Raw genomic sequence first — 22,267 nt, 5'->3', positions numbered from 1 at the left:
CTTTTCCTTCTATTTAACAACTACTACCCCTCACAGCAAAACCTCTCTCTCTCTCTTCTCTCTTCTCTCTCTCAATCAGTTACTCTGTTTCTACGCTTCTTGCCCATTCGTTCTGTGTTTCTTCAATTATGCTCTTGGAGAGGTTTTGCTGATTCTTCTGCTGTCTCATTTTGTGTTATTTCTGGCTGTTACTCTGCCCACAAGGAAGAAATATCTTATGCCTGTTATCTTTTTGTACGAAGAAGAGTAAATCTTGATGCTGCAGGTATTATTCTCGATGTTTAAGATTCATGTTTCCAGTACTCAGTGAGATCCTCAGGTCCGGTTATATGATCGATTCCTCACTCGGACGCAGGACTCATCTTGTTCAGTCTTTCTCTGTTGTATTCCTTTACTGGTTCTACGTTTTCTCATGAAGAATTGTTGAATGTTGGTAATAAATAAAGACATCGCTAATTCTTATCGTAAACTATCACTCACGAAACGATTAAAATCAAAGACCCTTTTGTGGAAAAACACAAAAAAAATGGCTTCCTCAAGTGGGAACTCCTCCGGTTCACCCCCGATCCAAACGTCGGGTTCAGAGGGAGATTTCGTGCAGGTAATTGATCAGAAGAAGAGGAAGAGAATGGAATCGAACCGGGAATCTGCCAGGCGGTCTAGGATGAGAAAACAGAAGCATCTGGATGAACTGTTGGCTCTGGTGGCTCAGATCACGAAAGAAAATAACCAGATTTTGAGCGATATAAATTCCACCACACAACACTACTTGAATGTTGAGTCTGAAAACTCTGTCTTGAGAGCTCAAATGTTGGAGCTCAGCCAAAGACTTCATTCATTGAACGAAATTCTCAGTCACATAAATTCCTACACCGCCGGCGCATCCGTCTTCTCGGCCGCCCCCGCCGCCTCACGGAGCTGCATGTTTGAGACCGAGGAGTTTCAGCATCTGGACTTGGCTGATAATTTCTTGGGCAATTCTTGGAACTCAATGGCACTTATAAATCAACACCCCGTTATGTCCTCCGCTGATATCTTTTATTATTGAGAAGGAAAAAAAAATTAATGTATCTTTAAATTTCTAGTATATTTTCATCTTATAGTGATGGTGATAAATTTGATAATGGGATTGTTATTGGTTACTTTTTGTTAACATGTCAAAAAAAGATTTAAGACTGGCTTTTTGAGACGTTCAGGGTCCTCTGAATTGATATTATAAGTACCAAAAAAAAAAAAAAAAAAATAATAATAAACGTATGGTTGTAGCTGTATCTGCCCCTCAAAATTAGATAAAGTTGTTTGTATAATCTCTCATTTCTCCACCTATGTAATTGTTGACCCCATTTTTATTTATGCAAAAATTTGTGTGAAACGATCTCACGGGTGATATTTTGTGAGATCTTTTATTTGGATCATCTATGAATACATATTACTTTTTATGCTAGGAGTATTATTTTTTTATTGTGAATATCGATATGATTGACCCGTCTTAGAGATAAAGATTCATAAAATCGTCTCACAAAAGATCTATTTTTTTATTTATAACATACAGAGAGTTACACAAATCATTTTTTTATGTAGAATTTATAAAATTATTATTTTTTATGTTTAAAATATTATTTTTAATTGAAAAATTATTGTTGTTTATTTTTATGATGCATTTGAATTCTACTCGAGGGCAATAAAAGACGAAAGCAATATACTTTGATAAGGTGATAAGCTTTTTGAAAATTTGTGAGATAGGTAAAGTTGTGCAGTATAGTTTGGGGGTAAAAAAAAAAGGAAAGAAAAGTGGTGGATTTTGATAGTAAAACGGGCATATGTTAAAAGAAAGCAGCCAGCTTTTTAGAACAAGATTTTTGTTTTAAATCAAGATTGCATTAAACATATACAAAAATTTTAGAGTTTCCAAACCAACGTTGATTCAAAACCTCTAGCCTTACATTGTGCAAAAGTTCAAAAACAAATTAAAAATTTATACCGTCGAACTATTTAATTACACACTCGAATCACATCCGGAAAGGGCGATGATATGTACTCGTCCGGCGTATGCTTTCTATATTTGGAATTAGATTGCATGTCAAAGCTATGAGAAGACAAGAGAATGCATGTGGGAAGCCATCAAAATTAAGCTTTTCTTTTAGTGAAGGGTAAATGGTACCGGCAACAATCTTGTTATTTATCGTCCTTGAATAAGCAGTGGTTCACTTTCCTGCATAGAAACGAGAATCTAACATGCGTCCATTTTCTTCTATATGAATAAATGCACTACAGTTTGTGACCTTTATTACTAAAGCATACTTTAGCAGCTTTCATTATTTTATTGAGTGGTGTACCATTGACTCGAAATATGAATCGTCTGACAAAATTACATATAAATTAATTAAATGGGCAAGCATTTACAACTCAATAAACTTGATAGAATGGAAGTAGGCTGTAGTGTAGAGCTTCAAGGTTGAAATTTTGGCCAAAAAAATTGAACATATTTACACGTGTTATAAATGAATTTGAGAATGGTCGTGGCTTTCACCTAGTTGTCTCGTGCTTTTGCTCTTTTGTTGCATAATTTGTTGGCAAATTAAGCAATCCATCACAAGAGACAATTGTTTTGAAATTTCAAAATATACTTCCAAATTGAAAGTAAAAAAAAAAAAAGAGACGGATACAAAAGAGGTGATTAATGGGAGGGGGGTTATGTAACTGCAAAACACACAACCAAAAAGTGAAACAAAGGTATACGAGTAGTATAAATTTTTTAACCACATATTTGCATGCTAAGTTCTTCATGTTACCTGAATCGTACCTCCTAACTATTTGCCTTCCGCAAAACTTCCTTCGGAACCAAGGATATTCTGTAAGACATGTGATGTTCAAGAAACATTTCTTTGACCCGTGTGTAACCCTTCTTCCCCATTGTTGTCCTCGTCTCCACGTGTCTGGCTAGTTGAACGATATTTGCTGCAAGTGGTGTGATGCCATCTTTTCCAGCTGGATGTAACCGACCAGTGGTGCCGTTCACGACAATTTCCTTCGTACCCCCAGCTGCTGTACCCTAATATACAAGAAATTCGTATTTAGAGGTGCTCGGGGGATATTGAAAGTTGAGATGGATTCTGGGTAAGTCAAGACAAAGAAGGTTTAACAACCAGTTTTCCAAATGAAAAATTCATCCAAATTATGTACCAAGCAAGCCTAGTTGACAAAGTACACATTGATCAATAAATTATTGAGGCCTCTTAAAACTTAAATCCGATCCTAGGTTGAAATTCCAATTTTACAAGAGCACAAAACCGAGTCATTGCATTGCAATCTCAAAAATTCAAGACAATTGTCATGAGCAATAAGGACAGAGCTCCAAGAGGAGTTCAGGTCCCAGACAAGTTGTTCTATAGTCGGGACCAGATTGTACCTACATGGAGATATCATCTTCCAAAGCATACAAGTTTAATGAATTCCAATGAAATTGAATATGAGACAGGTGACAACCAGAAATTTACCAATACAGGGAGCTGAAAAGCCATGGCTTCAATAGTTATCCTTCCAAAACACTCTCCACGTGCCTACATGTTAACAAAATGTTATTCTCTGGTCTGCGTGATGAACAAGAACTAGATTCACATATATGCCAGCAACAATATTTATACAGCCACATCAACATTTTGAAGCCAAAGTAAGAATGCTAGTTTATATGGGATAATATCGAAAGAACTGTTGATCCAATCCTAATTGCCATATGCCTTGAAAATTATGATAGAATTAGAAGAGTTTTATCTCTTGAAGGTAGACAGATTCCTACACATGTCACTTTGCACTTGTCAGTTTGCAATTTTTTCTTTTATCTCACAGTTTTTAGCTGAACTTTGACACAACCATTGGCTTGTTTAACCAACACCTGAAGGATGTCAACATGTGGGGTCTAAATTGAATAAAACTAAAAGTAATAGCATGAAGCCAGAAACGGAAGGCATCCATTATATGACAATATGATCTCCATTACTTAACTTCAACATCACCCACTTAACAAGCTGGCCTGAGACCATAAAACTAAGCCAGCAGTTCAAAGTCCACTTCGATTTTAAAAGTTCAAGATTAAAGAGAACAAAAATCCCCTTCTGCTTAAACCTATACAGTCAATATATTTTCAAACGAAATCACACACAGAAAACAAAAATCCCCTTCTGCTTGAACCTATACAGTCGATATATTTTCAAAAGAAATCACAAAAAACAGAAAACTCAAATAAAGTTTTAGAATATACCCCGTCAGGATTTTCATTTGGTTTCACCTTAAAAAAAAATACTCTTACAAGTAAGATACCTTAGAAAAAGAAGCAAGCACAGATTAGGAGCACAAAAAGGAAAATATGCAACAGAGATATCTGACCGATAGTGTTGTCTGGTGTCTTACAGTCCAGAATGATACTAAAGTACCATATCTTGCTCAAGAAAGGATATAAATGACATTAAAACAGGAAAAAAACCCTTAACTTTTGAGTGTGAGCAGAACAAAACTAGGCATTGACAGGAGGTACCTGAGAGTTTTGGACAAGCCCATCAATGGAAGATAGATACGGGTTCAGAGTTTTGTTTATGAATCGCACTCTGCTGAATCTTTTTGTCAGCCACGAAGTTGCGCAGTTCCGTTTTAAATTTTGTCTGAGCGCTCATGTCACTTCCCACTATTACCGCATATACCGGAGGTACGTGCAATTTCTTCTCTGGGATAAGTTGTAGAGCTTCATAGAAAGATTTAAGAAATAGATCCTGTCCTTTATCGCGGGAAACACCTGAAGCAATAGTTAGCTTAGGAACTATTCATTTATGTTACCAAGATAACGGCTGCCATATAAGTAATCGGTTTAAGGAAAGCACAATGCATAAATTCACAACTTCTTTGTTAGTAAAGCATACTGTTGATAATGGTAAACAGAATATCATCTTTTCGGACTCCAAGAGATTCCCTTATATGCTCTTGAAGGACCCTTCTCGCCACACTGTCTTCAGCTACGTCCATCAAGTCTTTGCTATTCCCAAGGTGCACAACATAGGTCACAGGCATCTTAATCCTAAAACACTGAAAGTGGAAAACAACATACTAATTTTACATGACGAACCAAACAAAGAGAAAGGTATAATACAGACAAATAATAAGCCTTGACCCCAGGTACCCTTTTCTCATACTTGCTTTTATCCATTTTTATTTCCATCTATGCCGCTGCAGGCTTGACCCCATATTCCCTCTCTTTCGAATTTTCTCAGATAAGATAAGAACATCACCCAAATCCAGAGATACTCAACCATACTCTATACTAGCTTTCACAAAGCTTAGAACAATTCGTCGCCGTTCCTTGAGCTTAGAAGATACATGTCTCATCACTTAAATAAACTATTTTTCGTAAAGATATCCAAAATTATTCATGAATCTCGTACACAAAATGAATCGCGTATGTAAAGTAGCATACCCCAATCTCTCATGAGTCCTGTTCTTCCAATAGTCAGCAGTGGTATGTGAATCAATCATGGCACCTGCAACAAAAGGGAGGTGCATAACATACTCCAGGTTAAAGTAATGCCCTCTCATTTCATGAATGCACCACAAAACCTTTGGGAGCACACGAGGCACATTATCCTTGAGCACAGCATCCAGCCATTTCCCAGCCACGGCTGTACGGCTGTATTTAAAATGACTAAATCAGCTTTGAGAGCTGTGTCAACAGCTTCCTGCCCCTTTGCAGGCAAAACCTTCATGAACGAGAAACTTTATTCAGATGATTCTGATCCATTAGTGTAAAATGAGATTCAAACCAAAACTGCCTTAGCCATATCCCACTATATGAACCTCAACATACCTTCACTCCTCGGTCCGCCATTCTTTGCTCCAAAGTCCAAACTATGGATCACTTCATCGAGTTCCGTAGGCTTTTGATTGGTGATCCCGACAATTCTCGCGCCAACAGCTCTTAACAAAAACGCAAGTTCCATCAACAGTAAAGGCCCACCTGCGAAAAACCATCTCCATATTAAAATGGTTACCCTGCATTCTCTTACTCACAGAATCTTTGAAAATTATTAAACGTAATTTCAGTCTCAAATTCAAGAGAAAAAAACTCTTTAAGCAAAATTTTTAGAAAAAGAAATTACGATATTCCCAACTGAATCCTACTTGATATAACGACCGTCATATTTTTCATTAGAAAGGAAAAAAATGTGTTTTTTTCAAAGAAGAAAAGAATTTAACCAATCACACTTCAAACAAAAAGCCGGAACAAGTATTAAATCGATCAGTTCTAACCGGAAAGCGAGAGTTCGTGGCTTCGTGCGAAACCAGAAGAACAAGCTTCGAATTAATGAAACTGAAGGGATTTTCTCCTTTCTTAGCGCCGCCGCCACTCTCCGGTTCGACTGTGTCGACTCCAGGGCTAAAATTCCGTACTCGGCGGAATTTCAAGAATTGAACGAGGATCCGATGAAGAAGGCAATGGCGGTGGAGAGGGCGACGCAGATCAATATCATCAATGGCCATCTCTTCTGGACCGAAATCATCCCCGTTGTGGAATGCTTCAGCATACTGCTGTCCCAATTCCGGTGGACAACTGGAATTACAGCATTTTTTTGGGGGGGCCAAATTCGATGGCTAGGAATTAGAGAAGCTGGAGTCTCATCACTCACTGATTGATTTTGGATAAAACGACTCACACAAGGTATTCCAAATATAAATCTGTTTTTAGTTTTTATTTTATTTTTATTTAAAAAAACAATGCTAAAAATTCTATTTGGTAAATTATCTTACGAACTAGACCTTGTCACACGAAAATTCACATGTACGTGTCCAAAACTCAACCAAAAGGTATTGGTTGTCTGCAAACGGTTTGGGAAATGGGAATACAAACAATATTTTCAGTACAAAGTTTTTAAAGTAGCTTATAATTGTTTCTTTCATGAGAATTTCAATACGTTTAATTTTAGTCCAAATACAACTTACTTTTTAAATATTTTTGTTAAGAATCCGACCAATATCTAATATTAAAAATATATTAAAAAGATTATTAGTTGATAAGTTACGTAAAACCACACACACAACAGCCATGCACATGTTAAACCATACATATTCCAAAACTTACTCGAACCACAATCATGTCAAACTTTAATTTTAGTTGACTTTACGACATTTTTTTCTGGCTTCCCCATTGACACCCACGAGAGGGCTAACGTTACCCGCGAATGTCATGAAATAATGCTCTGTTGAGTTCTTCGATGTGGCCAATATATATCACTACAAATTTATATATATTAAATTGAAATAAAAAAAAAATTAAAATTTGTATATAAATTTTTAAAATTTATACATTACTATAACCTTCTTTGATCTGATCATGGCCCATTTTATCAACAATATTGTCATTTTAACTTAAATGTTGTATAATTTGTAACAGTGACACAATAATTTTCATTGAGCCAAATTTTTGACAAGTTAACCACTATGGTAGGCAGAGGCGAAGTATAACTTAGAATCCGAGTTATTAATACTTACCAAATACACAGATTAAGTTATATATATTCAACAGAAATCCCCTGTTCCCTCGGCTGTAGAAGTCAGCAATTCATCTGATTCAATGGAAGAGTCACCAAATTCCTCATTGTACATTTGTTCTATCATGGGCTTCCACAGACGGACTCTGGCATTTACGAACCAGTTGGAAACCTGAACCACAATCATTTCAAGACAATTCCTTATATTAGATTACAAAGATCGATCAATCATCAACAGTTCAACACGTTGTACTCAGAATTTTAGCTACTTTAACCACCAACTGGTAAAGGCACATAAAACGGAGATTTCTATTGCAAAATCTATAAGCTGCTAAAAAATTTCCCAATGTAAAGCTGCGCATAAGTGCCATTGGAATTTAAAGGAGTTCACCTGGTTCTTTGACAAGCCCGTTTGAGATGCCAACACAAGCTTTTCAGAATCATTAGGATACCTGGAAACAAAAATATAAACTATTCACAAATATTGTCACTGAAAATGTACGTCACTTTCGATGTGCAATATTTAAGGTGTTGAGATGCTTACGGATGAAGGAAGTGTTCGAAAAGCCAAGCACGTAGAATCATCACAGAGCTCTCCGGCAATCCCCGAATCAGCCTCCAACTCTGCGTAATTCCAAGCTGCTGCTGCAGTGTAGTTCTGTTATGTCTACTTTCTTGATCCAGCAGACTTAGTTGACCTAATCTTGAACTGAATCTTGGCATGTCTGCTTCCATCTTACATTTCGTGTCACGGATTTGAGACAATATTGAGTTTCTTAGGATGCAGAAGTGTTTGGACATGGCTTGAAGAGCAAGAGCAGTGTAAGATTTTCCAGCTCCTACCCCTGCTATTGCCTCAAAACTTGACACCAATTCCTCCATATGCTTATAGTATTCCTCGTATCTTCTTTCCACCTTAGTTTCATGGAAGAAGGATAAGAAAATGGAGGGTATATACTAGTCCCAAAATTTTAACTATATTTATATGTAAGTTCTCCCTCTGTAATACAAATGCTAGAGTTGATTACCACAGGTGTACAAAAACTAGTTTGGAACATTTGTGCACATTATCTATTTTATCACATATTTGAGACAAAATCAAGGCAAATATCTTAGAGGAAATAAAATTTGTTAAAAAGCTCTTTAACTGAAGTTATAACTAGAGCTTTGGCTCCTATATCCCGACATCAAGTTCAAACTAGACGAACCAAACTCTAATTTCAGCCGATATCAGCATAAAATAGTTTATCTTTTGAGCTTTGATTGAGAAGTCAGCTCTTTCTTGTCGAAGGAGAAAAATCATGCAATTAATTGTTTGAAGAATGTTTCAGTTCTAGCTCGAACACATGAACATGGCACGTGGAATGGCCAAGATGTTTAAAATTTAGCCGGACTAAAAATGCTTAAAAGGTTGGATTAACCTCTTGTAGTAATGCAAGAAGCTTTAGAAGATGAACACAAGATCCAGGTTTCTGAGACAGTTCTTCATTGTACCCGAAAGATCCACTTTTGCTGCGGCGGGATAATTTCTCCACATATTTCTTGTTGCTAATATCAATATCCTTGCTTCCAATATTAACCATTTCTTCAAGGAGGGTCTGAGCTGGTTTCAAGTACTTTGAGCTTCCAATTGCAGCGGATGGGATAAAAGCACATCCAGTTCCAGCAAAACAATAATCACTTGCGGTTCTGTGGAGCCCGGCATTATTATAAATGATGTAACCGGGATCCATGACTGAACCTAAAGAAAGTGAAAGCCCCTGAGCTTGGTGGGCTGCTGTTGTTTCAAGAAGATTCACAGACCTTGTACCATGTCTTAAATCAGATTCATTTGATAATTGTGGGGCATGGAGAAGGTCTACATGTCTAGGCATTCTTTCATCAAGAAATTGAATGTTTAAAGGTAGAGAGTGAGATTGTGTTCCACAAGCAACAAAATGCTGGTTTTCAAACTGATTTTGATCTGCCATGGAGTTTGAAAAAAAAAATTGATGCAGAATACTCGAATTTGAGTTTGAAGGTGAGTCTTCTGACACCGTTTCCAAACATTTACAGGATTATGCAGTTTGATTATTGTTGGTTTTGAAAATAATATGGATCTTGATCAGAAAACTTGCACGAAAAATAATGCAGACATTCCTTGGGATATGAAAGTGAAGAAATGGGTTGGCAAAATGTGAAGAACAAAAATACCTATTTCAGACTTTAGTTCATTCCATAGGAAAGCAATGATTCTCTCTATTGCTGCAATATTTTCTTTTTCTTTCTTTCTTTTTTTCCTGATGTCCACGGTACACTATACCAGCAAGCTGTAAGCTATAAAAGCTTGATCAACAGACCTCTGTCAGGACTTGATAAAAGAAGCATAGCTTTTAAACAAGTAAACATGCAGGGAAAAGTTTCAAAAAAATAATTTTTCTATCCTACTCCCTGTAGTTTCTCACCGTTAGATATGAAATTTTAGACTTTGGATGATCAACACATGATGTGAATTTTCATTAAAATGCGAGGTCCTCTAATGATGCTGAGACATGACAGATGTATTTGAGATCAAACATAGATTTAGCGGAAAACCGTCCCTTTTATCCAATCTCAGCGCTTTAATGGGCTTTAATGGCTGCTGTTACATTCTTTGGGACAATAAAAAAGCACTGCCATACCCTAATCTTATCTCTCATACGACAAACCGCACAGCAGAAAATAGCCAATATGGTAAATTTGTTTCTGCTGAGAAAAAGTAATCTGTCTTTTGCACCCTCCTAGTTTTAACAGTCTGGTTTGTGGATCTTTTTAACATGTTGGAATATCTAGCATGAAGATTGGAAACTCTTATTTGATTATTTATTTTTCGAAATTTCAGAACCATACTTAGTATACAAACTTGGAACTGACTTGGACTCCAGAGAAACGCACTCTGCGTTAATCGTTTAAATCTTATTCAAGGACAACTTAAGATCCTTGGCGCTCAAACTAAGGAGGCTGATGAAAACCCTTCTTTATTTGTTGTACTGATGAGATTGGAATTTGCTGGATAAAATGGTTGGATAGTTTTAGTACAAAAATAGTTTCCATTTTTGTATCTTTGTCTGTACCGTGGCCAGCCTCTGTTTTGTTGTTTTCTTTCTTAATTAAATTCCGAGGCCCACTCACTGATTAAAGTGTCTGAACAATCTGAATGGCCTTGTGATGTTCAAAAGGAAAGTTCATAACGCACAGGCACGATTCATTCTCCACCACAAGAATCAAGATTTCGGTGACAATGAGAAATTTTTACAGGAGTAAAAGAGATCCCGTGGGGTTATTATATCCATATCCTATAGATACTGAGATCAAAATCTTCACAAAAACTAAAGAACTCGTATTATGTCAAATTTCCACATTCTGAATGAGAAATTTTTACTTTCTGCAGAGACACAAGCACTGCACACGGACTGTGGTTCTATCGAGAAACTGCACAAGACATTTAACTATTCATGGCAATAATTATTAAGGTAACAAAGTTAAGAGAAACAACTTTGCAGCGATCACTGACAATGTTAAGAAACAGTCATATAATTGAATGGTTGCATGCCCTTTTTATTTTCTACAGTTCTTACTCTGCTGTATATAATGCATATTCGTCAGCTGTTCCATGTCTTATCGTAACAACCAAATAAAAGCTGTGAATTGTCGGAAAATGAAGCGACATACTCCACCCACGCACTATTTTAGCCCATGAAAAGAAATAACAAAATCAGTTACTTCCTCACCATCACTTCAATATAATATTTGTCTCTAATCTTGTATAAACAGAATATACAAAAAAAGGTATAATATTTGCTTTACAAACAATGTTGGTTGGACCATGCTATACAATGGAGCATCCAGTATCAACACAAGATACACACACGGAGCTTTTCTTTATTATATTTTACTCAAAATTATTGAAAAAGCCAAATACCTCTATATTTCCTGTATGTGTGCGCTGTCTTTGAAATAATATCTAATCCACCTAAAAGGTATCATAATACAAAATCAGACAACGGGTTCGGATTAACAAACCCGGGCTGATGATTTATGGTATCCTCATCATAGTATTCCAATCTGTCCACTCCCATAGAAGAAGATTCAGCACCGTTACCTTTCCATTTATTTTCAACCGATATTGGCTGAAAATCTCTCTCACTATGAGTATACCCGAGGGCAAGGGACATATGATTTCTCTTTGAACCACACAAGATCATATCATTGTGTCTTGAATCTTCATTAATGTGTTGTTTCTGCAAATGAGTTAACCCATAATTAATCTCATTTTCTTGAAAAACTCCTGCCTCATAGCACAACTCTGCTCTAGAAAAAACGGTGTGCCTCGACTCAATGGAGTGCGCCCAGCTTTTGCCATCTGAAGCAGCCGATATTAAGCTTTCTTGAAGCCCTTCCTCCGTGTCTTTAAGTGCAGAGACCTCTTGAGTTACCCGTGCATGTTCTGGTGAAGATTTGGGTTCAGTTTCTGCATCCCCAAACTCCTCCTTGTATATATCCTCAATCATCGGTTTCCAAAGTCGAACCCTAGCATTGATAAACCAGTTTGCGACCTGATTTAAGAAAGCTTATGAAAACTGATACTTTGATAAAATACCATTCATGCTAAGGCATTCATTAGTCTCTAGACTATGGCACCTTTTGCTGGCGCATGTGTATTTACCTGGCTTCTGGTTAATCCTGTCTGCCTTGCAAGAATGCTTTTCTCCGTGTCTTTCGGATAACTGTGCAAGCGTTGACCAAACATTAGAGTTAGGAGCAGCCTTCAGGGAGTCGTTCCCAATGCCAATAAGAAGTAACAAGAGGAAAAACATACGGGTGAAGAAAATGCTCGAAAAGCCATGCACGAAGTACTGAAACGGCAGTTTCAGGCAAGCCTCTCTGTGGCCTCCAAGGTTGTCTCATTACACCGAACTGCTGAACTATCTTTTGTTGCCTGAGTTTCTGGTCCACATAGCGTAGGCGGGATAATACTCCTGGACCATGTGAATCAGCATCTTGCTCCCCTAAGTTATTTTGTGTATCTTGAATTTGCTTCTTGATTGCATCACGCAAGCTACGGAACTGTCTGGATATTGTTCGAAGGGCAAGAGCCAAGTATTGTTTGGCGACACCACGCCCAACCACCATGTCAAATGATGAAATCACGGCTTGCATTTGATGGCTGTATTGTTTGTATCTTTTGTCAACCTACAACAGAAACAAATAACAAAGAAATTCCCAAACTAGTGTTCCTCGTAGGACAATAATGAGCAAGAAAACAGCTTATACAAAACAAACTTATGCCAAGGTCGATATGAAATCTAACTAGAAGATGTTCAAGTACACGTCACAACAAACATAAACAACATAGATTATGGCCATACCTCTTCTAACATGGAGACAAGTTTCATCATCTTATTCTGCAGATTATTGAGCTCAGAAGGTGAAAGTGAAATATCAGGTGCCTTTGTGGTTGATTCATGAAATTCAGCAGAAGTTTCACCCACTCTTGCACCTGTCTCTTTTGAGCCATCTGGACCAAGTAATTTTTCATCCTTACCTTTTCCTGATGTTTCTAGAGCTCTATGAACATTCACCACTTCATCTAGTAAATCTTGAGCTGCCTTCAGATACTTGGAGTTGCACAATGTTCCCGAAGATTCTGATGTCTGATGTAGAAATGGCAAAGAAATTGTGTCTTTGGAGCTAATCAAGTTCTGAAAATTGTTCACTTCGTATTTGACTGCATCTTGGTTCCCTTGAGACAAATCAAATGACAGGTATTCGACATTCTTAAGGTTGATTCTTTGAGAAAGATGGACCTCTGATTGCAAAACATGGGAACTTAACAGGGAACAGAGACTCGAGTTTGCGTACCGATTCATATTCGAAGTCATCTGATCCAGTGACTGTTCCTGAGATCCCAAACTAAGACATAAGCCATGGCTTAATGATTTTTGTTTAGGGCCATGGCCGTGCTCTAGTTCGTTAGAAAATGCACAGGGATTTACCGCTACTGTATCACAATCTGAAAATCGGCACATGAAATTCAGTTGTGTATCAACTTGCCGCACATCTGTGTGAAAACCCGTTGGAGGTATGATTGTCATTTCACCACTACTTCGTATATAATTGTTTTCAGCATGGTCATGAGCCAATATAGTGCTAGCGGACAACAAATTCAAGCAGGATTCCGAAACAGAAGGCTGGCTTACATATGCTTTACTATTAGGAAGACCTGATGAAGGATAAGAAATGAGCTTCTGACTTAGTGAATACGTGGTTGGTAGTATGTCTTCTTCATTGCTTGCATTTGAATAAAAGGAAGCCATGTTTTTCCAGTGAAGCTTCAAAAATTTCCCGTGCCAGTTGATGAACACCGAGCGGAATGCAAACCATCACAGCTGAGCAAACAAACTACAGAGAGGAAATTGATGAAAACCTCCGAAAGAGCGTGACAGAAAAAAACTGTGGCAGCTGTAATAATGTCATATAACCTTTACCAGACAGTCAAAAATTGAAAATTTGAAGGAAACATGCTTAGAGAAGACAGAAAAAGAACACAAACTACAGTTAAAAGAAATAAATACAATATCTTAACTCAGTTTCATATAAGAGGTACCTAAAAGAGCAAGAGTTCATCTTTGTTTGATCGAATATAAGAGGCCACCATGAATTAATTTTTAACATGCAATTCAGGCAACCGACAACAACCCACATAAGAAACATTTCCTTCATATACTCAGATCATCGCAAAATAGTATCAAGAAACAGGAAAAATAAATAAGAAAAAGCCCAGATACTCAAATACCTGAAAAAAGTTTTCGTGAGCCTTATATTTGGAAGGAGGGAATTCCCTACAGTGTGATCGAAAAAAGAGCTCAAATTGGCTCACAAAGGCCAAGTCTTCTCAACAAAAGGAGACAAAACTTACAACAGGGCAAATACACCAACCCTCCTTATCATTGAAACTATGAAACCAACCAAATATAAATAATCAGAAGAGATATCATTCAATAAAAAGAAAGGATAATAATTATGACACTCCAACCCCAATATGAAATTCATACAAAAACAATAACTTCCTTTTCAATCATGCCCCCTTTCTCACGTGAAGACAAGTTACCAGCCCAAGATTGCCTCGTAACTTTTCTCAAAAAATAATCAATCTTGTCAAACTGCCAAAATGGTTGGTCTGCAGTTGTTTGTAGATGCTGTTAGCCGCACAATAGGCTGTTAGCTTAGAGTTTAAAGGCATAACCACCTGTTGTTGGACCTAAAAATGGGTCTTAAATCTCCATTAGAAGAAGCACAGGTTTTTCAATAGTTGGTAAAGTTTATTTTATAACATGGGATTTGGCTGTATTTTGGTATTAGAAAGAGAACAGGTGCACACGATGAATATTTTGTTATTTTTTCATGAATTCTGTTGACTTCATTTTTTCTGCAATTACATTTCGTTGGTTATTTCTAATAATAATTTGGTGCAAAAAATGAACGTCACGCAAAAGAAAACCGAGAAGACAAGATTGGAGCTGCATTTTATTTTTATATGACAACAAACAAGTAGAAAAAAATAGGTTTTCTTTGCGTAGGTGGCTGCCAAAGGAATCTTAACACGTAGTCATGCATAAAAACATTGTCAATTGCAGACCAATGTACGATACTATCAACACAATCTTCCAATGTTTTAAATTTTCAGTCACTTTCTGGTGCCACCCCAGACATATAAAGACAACAAAAGCCAAAATTCCCTACTAGGAAATGGGTAACGTCCATTCAATGCCTCTATCGTTAAGAAAAAATAATTGACAACACGAAACAACAAGATATACCAGCTTTATAATGTCCTAAATAAATGTGGGTCTAACATAAAAATTTACTTGAAATCTTTATGTTCTACAATATTATTCTCCTCCAGGTGGGTCATAGTTAATACTACAATACAATCCATGAAAAACCACCATGAAATTTGCATCAATGTTGGCTGTTTAAAATGGTAAAGATTCAAGATTTATCCCACTTATCCATTAAAATGAATTTTCAAAAGCATAAAGCTCGAGGTACTGAGAGACAGGTTGAATCCAAACTAAGCTAAGATTTATCTACCCCGTGAGTTTTACAATGCCATATAGAGGCAGATCAGCAATCAACATTGATAATTAAATTGCTTTTATAAACTGGCAATTTCTGTCTCTATCTCTTCAGGTTCAAAACGGCCCAGAATCAAAGCCCACAATTTGGCAACCTTTTGCGTTGAGGCAGCAGGTCAAAAGCCATATACTCTGCTGGTGGTGCATCAAAGCAAATAAATTAGTCCAAAACTTTTCCTCGTGATTGAAGGAAAAAATGGAAGTGGAGATAAAATACAGTGGACGAAGCAAATATTCTTTCCAAGTTGCATCTAATAATCTATAGCTAGTTTGAAACTCACGTCTGAAAATATATCAAACTCAATTTATATCGTCTGAACCAAGTTGTTTCCCGAATTTCTCAAGTGCGAGAGAATATATTGCTTTCCTTTTCATTGATGTTTCTGAAGCCACCAAATTGACCGCCTGCATAGCATAAACTATACTATAATAAATAATCATCATCAAAATGCATTTCCATTCCCTATCTTTGCCGTTAATTGATAGGGTAATTTGTAAGGCAAGCATGCCCATACAATTGAATTGATTACTTCATTAACAACAGAGTATGGTACTCCAACATGCCCCATCAATTTGGTGAATCTTAGAAGTTCAGACAAGGTATTTAGTCTATAGGAGACTCCAAAAGAGCCATTTAAATGGAGCAAATATCAATATCCGTTCATAGTTTTTTCGAGTCTATCTGATCACATGAGAAAGCTACATAGAATCCCAATCCTTGATGAAACAAAACTGATAACTATAAGAATTTTCCCCAAGATAGTTCTGTTACCGCAGAAAGACTGACATTTGGACGTTAATTCTCCCAACTCATTCCCTAGTTGAGACTCAGAGAGAAGTTTGGCCTTTCTATTAGTAGTCCCTTCAATCATGAGTGTAATTTCATACTTTGGCTGGTGGGCTGAGAACGCTTCTTTGGCTTCTTCAAGTGTTCCCCGCCAGAACTAGTACACAGAATATATCTTCTTCATAGTAGTTAAACAAAACCTTTTTTTAAAAAAAAGGTGTGCAATGGAATTAATTTGCAAAATATACCCAGTCGTAAAGACAAAACCACTTGGGTCAATAACATATTCACACATTAACAGTTGGAAATCATACCACTTCATGCAGTTTGGTGATTTCCCGAGCAATGACACATTGCCTGTAAAAACAAAAATGCATGGTTCAATATAAAAAGGATCCCATATATTGTATTTCTTTAGTTTCATTTTCTATAATGGTTGTGTGAAGAATGCACAAGCATATGTTTCCTTTATGTGCTGATAACAGTGTCAATAACAGAAGCCAGTAGGCAAAGCAGCAGATGAATTGTTAAAGACTTTCAAAATATGTCGCTTCCTAACAAACAAAACTTAGAGATAGTCCATAGAATGTCAAGGTACAAGTTTCAAAAGCAGCAAATGTATATTTGCCTGTAAATTATTAAAAAAATATTCCTCTGTCATTAATTACCTAGATAGGCCAAAGATTAAAGAGGTATCTTCTAAAATCTGACAGAGATTGTGAGGAGGAACGAAGAATACTTGAGTGGCAGCACTATTTGCTGAGACCAACAGCCTCTCTCTTCTAGTTCCAGCATGTTTAGAAAGAAAGCCAACTGCACAATATTGCACACGATTAGTCTTTATAATTGAGCAGTTAAAAAAGAACCATGGTAATCAAATATTACCAAATGTGAACTCATTAGTAGGTAAACCGGATGCCAAAATAGCTGCCACTACTGCAGATGGCCCAGGAACTGGAATAACGGGTATATCTTTATCCACACACAGCTTGGCCTACACCACATGCAAAAGGAACATACGTGCACGAAGTCAATAAAAATAAATCAGCTTGATGAGTTTTTAATCTCTTGCAGCACATGTAGGCATTCCAAAGGAAGACTATGAATAAACAGTTGTGCATGTGTGTATAAGTACATGGATATGCAAACAAGCATGTCACACTTGAACAAGTGACTCACCAGCTCCACACCAGGATCGCTAATGCTTGGAGTTCCAGCATCACTAATCAGTGACGCAATTTCTCCATCTTGCAATCTCCTAAGATCTACTTGTTCTCGTTGAGATTCATTAAATTTGTGATAACTCAACTCAAAATCTAAATAATAGAATCAGAAAATATCTCATGTACAAGTATAATAATTCGTTTGAAAAGAACTTTCTAAAAGAAAAAGAAAGAAACGGGAGGGAATTCTGATAGTATAGCATTTGTGAAATTCAAATTTTTTTAAAGTGATTTTTGGGTCATCCATAGTCATAGCTAGAGAGAATGGATTGGAGAAAAAGGATAACGAAAGGGTGTGAGAGTGTGTGGTAGATGTTCCAGATAAATTGAATTAAGTTATTGAGAGTCTCACGTCTACAAAATAATTCGTTGCAGGAATGGATTGGCTAGAATACCATTGATTCTGTTAGTTGGATATTACCCTGGATATGTTGGATGTCTTGATTCACGAACAAAGGCAGCAACTTGAATCTCGAACCAACCGCAGCAACAATAAGATCAAGTCGAGGCAAGGAGTATCCTTTCTCCGCAAGACGAAATTGCCCGTATCAAAGTGCTATACGTTGCAGGCAATCGTCCCCAAAATACAACGACTTCAAGTCAAAACTTTGCAGCACTACAAAGTCCTGATAGCAGCGAACAATATATATGCAAGAGCTTTCAAATGGCAAACGAAAATATGCAGCAAGATGGTATGATAATCAGCAGAAAATTGCAAGAACAAGTGTAGTGATTTTTCCAGCAATTTTCGAAAATGATGGGAGGAATTATTTATAGATGATCACCGGATGTGTTGAAGAGTTACGTCTTTCCGGATCGGATGCATTGAAGGGCCACAATTCTAGCCAAAAAACACATTGTTTGGTGCAAAAGAAGCCAAGAACAGATGCTTCGAAGCCAAGGGACGCGCGTGCTTTTCTGAAACAGCGCAGCGCGCGCAGCCGCGCGCAAGGTACTGTCCCAGCGCACTGCGCGCACATTAGGGCGCGCGCGGCCGCGCGAGAAGCTGCGCGGCCGCGGTCCTGTTCTGGCCGGTGCTCGAATTCCAGCACAGGCGCGCATCCGCGCGGGATGTGGCGCCCCTGCGCGCATACCTCTGCAGGGCAAGGACATGACACAGGTAGGAAGTGCTATCATCATTCATCCCCTTTTTTATGCTTCACTTCTACTTGATTCAACTGCAGCGAGCTATCTCACCTTGGCATGGTTTTAACTTATAAGGATTCAACATTCGAAATAACCGGACAGATATGGTAGGAATGTGATAGAGAACACTCTGGTCTCTGAAGGCCATCAAGAAAATTGATAAAGTCGGAGTTGATCGGGAGGCAAGGCACCATGCCAAGAGGTTCTTCTTCCTCCCTGATTATTGCTAGCTTTGAAACGTTTTGTTTCGTAATATGTCGGTTTATATTCAACAGTGACTGACCCATATTACAATATTGGACAGAATGAAGGGAAAGAAGGCCAAGTTATAGGGAGAAGCAGCAAAGGAGCTGGAACAGAGCATTCACATAGTCAGAGTTCTCCACCAAGATCCCTCACTGCCAAAGATCAAGGTCCAAGTTTCCCAGCAGCAAACCAAGACCAACCGCACGGAGGAATAATTCGATGCAGTTGTGCTATTTTTTATATTTTATTTTACTTTCCCGGTTTCCTTTTACGACGAGTATAATGAAATTGAATTTTACATTGAACTCCTACTAATTCTGTCGAAATTGAAGACAGTCATCACAAGTTCATATAGCTGAACAAGTACACACGATTGATATTTCGTTGCTTTTAAACTTATGGTACACGTTTATGCTTGATAATGTATCTCAATGGCTGTCTATGGTTATATGTATATAACTTTCAATTATTTGGTCACGATGAAATCGCCACCCTCTAATTCTTGAACTTGTAAAGAGAAGACAAGAACACAAATACCAAGAAGATTCCATTACACAACAAGTATCATCCAAGTAATAACGACGTATTACAAGATTATTATAATTATGGAATCGAACTTATTAAAAAGATTATTATAATTATGAAATCAAATCAAAATTATTAAAAGTGCCAACAAGCCACATTTAACTGTAATCTTGATGCAACTCCCTCAAGCCGTAACGAAGGAGCCATACTTGTTGATTTTTTCCTGCAGCTCTTCCTTCTTTGCTCCCACGAGCCTGTCCACCTCCTTCCCCTCTTCGAAGAACAGAAAAGTTGGCATTGCCTCTACTTGGAATTCCTTTGCAACATCCTGAAGAAATTTGTACCAAATTAGCAATCTAATGATTATGGATGTTCAGAATGCAATTAGACGAAGTTGAAATTGAACAACGTATATTTCTGGAACCAGCAACATTCAAAAAGAAGCCGAATAACAATGCAAATTGCACGCAAAGTAGATATTACCTCAAGTTCATCAACATCAACCTTCAAGAATAAAACATGGGTTGTTTTCTTCGCAATCTCTGCCAAGATCGGGGCTATAAAACGGCACGGTCCACACCATGAAGCTGTAAAATCGACAACAACCTGAACAGAACATTTTTGTTTCCGGCGTTAAGAGCTTGAAACAACCTTAATATATAGAATGTCAGTGCCAAAACAGCTAAAAAGTTTTAACAAGGAGTTTCGATCATGCTCTCTAGTTCTTGCCAATGCAGCAATTTTTTGAGACCTAAACTCTCTGATCAAACGTACTGCAAAAGCCAAACTTATCCTGCTGATACTTAAACCAATACATAATTTTCGAAAACCAACATAATCCATGGACTGAAATCTTTGTTAAATCAGTGTAATGTTTTTGGCCATTTAAACATTGATTTCATATCATCATTAAAAAAAAAACTTCAATCAAACAATTCAGTTATACCACCCAAAAAAGAAGGATATATAAAAATACGAAAGAGTCTGTGACAAATCTTTCACCAAATTATGATTATCATCAAAGATAATGAATCAATAAAAAGCGAATAATGAATCATCTTCAAATAAGCAATCCAAAAGATCAAAAAACGTACGAGCTTTTTACTATCGAGACCCTTCCGAAACTGATCCTTCCACTGCTGGACGGAGTGACATCCGATCACTTGTCCCTCTACTTCCGAAGCCATTTCGCAGGTTTTCTTCCTCAAAAAGTGAAACCCAAATTCAGAATAATTGCGAGCTAACCGGTTTGTATGAATGAACAAAGAGAAGCGAAACTGTCCTTTATATAGGGGTAAACGAGACGATGTGGATTGACCAAAAGTCAACATTTATTAAACTTGATCACGAGGCCTCTCGGCTGCGTGACGTGTGGTGGGACGTAATCTTAACATTTCTTGGAGATTCCTCGTGAACGGACTAGATTCACCGACACAATTCACACGTCAAGTGGTTATAACTCTTACCTTCTTACTTTAAAAAAAATTCTTTAACTTCTACTTTTATAATTAGTTTTAAACTTAGAATTATATTGGTTCTAAATCATCGACTCAAAATCCCAATTTTATTTTATTGTATCAGATTTAGTTTTTTCTATGAACTCGTGTAATCAAATTAATTACGTATAAAGCTATCAAAAAAATTTAATTACGAATAAATAATATTTATGTGTGTAAATGTTTAATTAATTTATATATTGCTCGTCTTTTAAAAAACAGTATGATTCGTTTATACTTATCTATCTCTTGCCATTAGACAAGGTTCCAAGGAAATTTAGGATATTTGCAACTAGCATTCGAGCATTTAAAAGTTATTGTTTGTGTGGTTTTGAGTTCAAATTTTACTTATATAGATAGTAGTTATGTTAATCATTGTTCTAAAAAGCGGTAAGCAGATGACCATCTAAGCTATGTCTAGGCGGTTTTTTTACCTAATATATATATTTTTTGTTTATCTCCGTATTTCTCCAATAATTTATATATATATGTGATTCAAACTCAAAATTAATGACTTATTTTTCCTCTTTGTACGAGTAACGACTTTTAGAACACTGATATTAATTGGATAGAAAATTCTCTCAACCTCGTTGTTTAAAAAAAATACTACATGATTTTAATTAAATCATACACGAACTAACCCCTTTAATTTTATGTAGCATCAATGTAATACAATTTGAATCAGATGCACTCAACGCAATTAGAACCACTGCTCTTTTCTACATGGATGATAGAACATATTCGCCATCTCTGCGCTAATACACCGGGTGTTGTCTTCATGCATTGCCAGAGAACCGCACGTCAAGTGGCTCATGTATTGGCTACTAGAAGTTTGCTTACTGGATGTCCGTTGGTGTTTTTGATCGTGGTTCCCCACTTTATTACCAATGATGTAAATCAGGATTTGTTATCTTGTCAAACGAATTGTCTTTTTTATTTTAAAAAAAAATGGAATACACCTTTTGAAATGGCCAATTATTCCGTTTATATGTGATGCAAAGTAGAAACTTTACCGTGATGCAAAGCGCGCGTGTTCAGAATATTACATTTGCGGATATAAAATGATCGAAGTAAAAGTTGCAAGTAGTTGTCTTTCGCAGCTATATGGACGGTTTAATTCTTTGTTGCTTCCGGTTTTGAAATTCCCAATTATTTGCAA

At 37.0% G+C, this 22,267-nt stretch overlaps 5 protein-coding genes and 1 long non-coding RNA gene across 11 annotated transcripts; 2 read left to right on the top strand and 4 right to left on the bottom strand.

Annotated features, from left to right (window-relative positions):
• Nucleotides 1-1,147, top strand: LOC142532841 (bZIP transcription factor 44-like). The gene has a single exon (XM_075639358.1). It carries the CDS (start codon nt 428-430, stop codon nt 1,046-1,048), a length of 621 nt encoding a protein of 206 aa, XP_075495473.1. The 5' UTR covers nt 1-427; the 3' UTR covers nt 1,049-1,147.
• Nucleotides 1,148-1,856: 709 nt separating this feature from the next.
• Nucleotides 1,857-5,993, bottom strand: LOC142532581 (uncharacterized). The gene is given in 9 exon segments (XM_075638885.1): nt 1,857-3,052; nt 3,498-3,560; nt 4,532-4,601; nt 4,603-4,786; nt 4,911-5,065; nt 5,462-5,673; nt 5,676-5,741; nt 5,849-5,887; nt 5,889-5,993. Coding segments are annotated over 9 exon segments (1,128 nt in total). The 5' UTR covers nt 5,982-5,993; the 3' UTR covers nt 1,857-2,806.
• Nucleotides 5,994-7,454: 1,461 nt separating this feature from the next.
• Nucleotides 7,455-10,435, bottom strand: LOC142532582 (BEL1-like homeodomain protein 11). Of its 4 annotated transcripts, none has more exons than XM_075638887.1 (5): nt 9,974-10,435; nt 8,951-9,854; nt 8,074-8,444; nt 7,921-7,981; nt 7,455-7,701 (listed from the first exon to the last, which is right to left on the bottom strand). In XM_075638887.1, the coding sequence occupies exons 2-5, from the start codon at nt 9,497-9,499 to the stop codon at nt 7,558-7,560; spliced, it is 1,125 nt and encodes a 374-aa protein (XP_075495002.1). In that variant the 5' UTR covers nt 9,500-9,854; nt 9,974-10,435; the 3' UTR covers nt 7,455-7,557. The 4 variants fall into 4 exon arrangements, with proteins under 4 accessions (XP_075495002.1, XP_075495004.1, XP_075495003.1 ...); XM_075638889.1 differs by having other exon boundaries at nt 8,951-9,270; nt 9,723-10,434; XM_075638888.1 differs by having other exon boundaries at nt 8,951-9,332; nt 9,723-10,432.
• An 849-nt stretch (nt 10,436-11,284) lies between these two features.
• On the bottom strand, nt 11,285-17,351 carry LOC142532580 (BEL1-like homeodomain protein 3). Of its 3 annotated transcripts, none has more exons than XM_075638882.1 (8): nt 17,141-17,351; nt 16,458-16,829; nt 15,967-16,090; nt 14,155-15,820; nt 12,917-13,949; nt 12,367-12,740; nt 12,214-12,274; nt 11,285-12,103 (listed from the first exon to the last, which is right to left on the bottom strand). In XM_075638882.1, the coding sequence occupies exons 5-8, from the start codon at nt 13,862-13,864 to the stop codon at nt 11,531-11,533; spliced, it is 1,956 nt and encodes a 651-aa protein (XP_075494997.1). In that variant the 5' UTR covers nt 13,865-13,949; nt 14,155-15,820; nt 15,967-16,090; nt 16,458-16,829; nt 17,141-17,351; the 3' UTR covers nt 11,285-11,530. The 3 variants fall into 3 exon arrangements, with proteins under 3 accessions (XP_075494997.1, XP_075494998.1, XP_075494996.1); XM_075638883.1 differs by having other exon boundaries at nt 14,344-15,820; XM_075638881.1 differs by having other exon boundaries at nt 12,917-15,817.
• A 12-nt stretch (nt 17,352-17,363) lies between these two features.
• On the top strand, nt 17,364-19,714 carry LOC142532584 (uncharacterized). Its single transcript, XR_012816562.1, has 2 exons — nt 17,364-19,043; nt 19,146-19,714. It is a non-coding gene; the product is annotated as an uncharacterized LOC142532584 (long non-coding RNA).
• On the bottom strand, nt 19,612-20,911 carry LOC142532583 (thioredoxin H-type 1-like). Its single transcript, XM_075638890.1, has 3 exons — nt 20,707-20,911; nt 20,096-20,218; nt 19,612-19,940 (listed from the first exon to the last, which is right to left on the bottom strand). Exons 1-3 carry the CDS (start codon nt 20,797-20,799, stop codon nt 19,797-19,799), a joined length of 360 nt encoding a protein of 119 aa, XP_075495005.1. The 5' UTR covers nt 20,800-20,911; the 3' UTR covers nt 19,612-19,796.
• Nucleotides 20,912-22,267: the final 1,356 nt, after the last annotated feature.

This window comes from Primulina tabacum, chromosome 18, assembly GCF_025594145.1.
Source record: "Primulina tabacum isolate GXHZ01 chromosome 18, ASM2559414v2, whole genome shotgun sequence".
Lineage (NCBI taxonomy): Eukaryota > Viridiplantae > Streptophyta > Magnoliopsida > Lamiales > Gesneriaceae > Primulina > Primulina tabacum.
This window is presented reverse-complemented; position numbering and strand designations above follow the sequence as displayed.

Coding starts and splice junctions, on each gene's coding strand:
- LOC142532580 (XM_075638882.1), bottom strand. CDS start 13,864: ATGGCTTCCTTTTATTCAAATGCAAGCAATGAAGAAGACATACTACCA. Junction 12,741..12,916: donor TTGTCTCCATGTTAGAAGAG/GTATGGCCATAA, acceptor TTTCTGTTGTAG/GTTGACAAAAGATACAAACA. Junction 12,275..12,366: donor TTCGAGCATTTTCTTCACCC/GTATGTTTTTCC, acceptor ACGCTTGCACAG/TTATCCGAAAGACACGGAGA.
- LOC142532582 (XM_075638886.1), bottom strand. CDS start 9,499: ATGGCAGATCAAAATCAGTTTGAAAACCAGCATTTTGTTGCTTGTGGA. Junction 8,445..8,950: donor TTCTTGCATTACTACAAGAG/GTTAATCCAACC, acceptor CATGAAACTAAG/GTGGAAAGAAGATACGAGGA. Junction 7,702..7,920: donor CGGGCTTGTCAAAGAACCAG/GTGAACTCCTTT, acceptor ATTGTGGTTCAG/GTTTCCAACTGGTTCGTAAA.
- LOC142532583 (XM_075638890.1), bottom strand. CDS start 20,799: ATGGCTTCGGAAGTAGAGGGACAAGTGATCGGATGTCACTCCGTCCAG. Junction 20,219..20,706: donor GTCTCGATAGTAAAAAGCTC/GTACGTTTTTTG, acceptor TGTTCTGTTCAG/GTTGTTGTCGATTTTACAGC. Junction 19,941..20,095: donor TTGATGTTGATGAACTTGAG/GTAATATCTACT, acceptor AAATTTCTTCAG/GATGTTGCAAAGGAATTCCA.
- LOC142532841 (XM_075639358.1), top strand. CDS start 428: ATGTTGGTAATAAATAAAGACATCGCTAATTCTTATCGTAAACTATCA.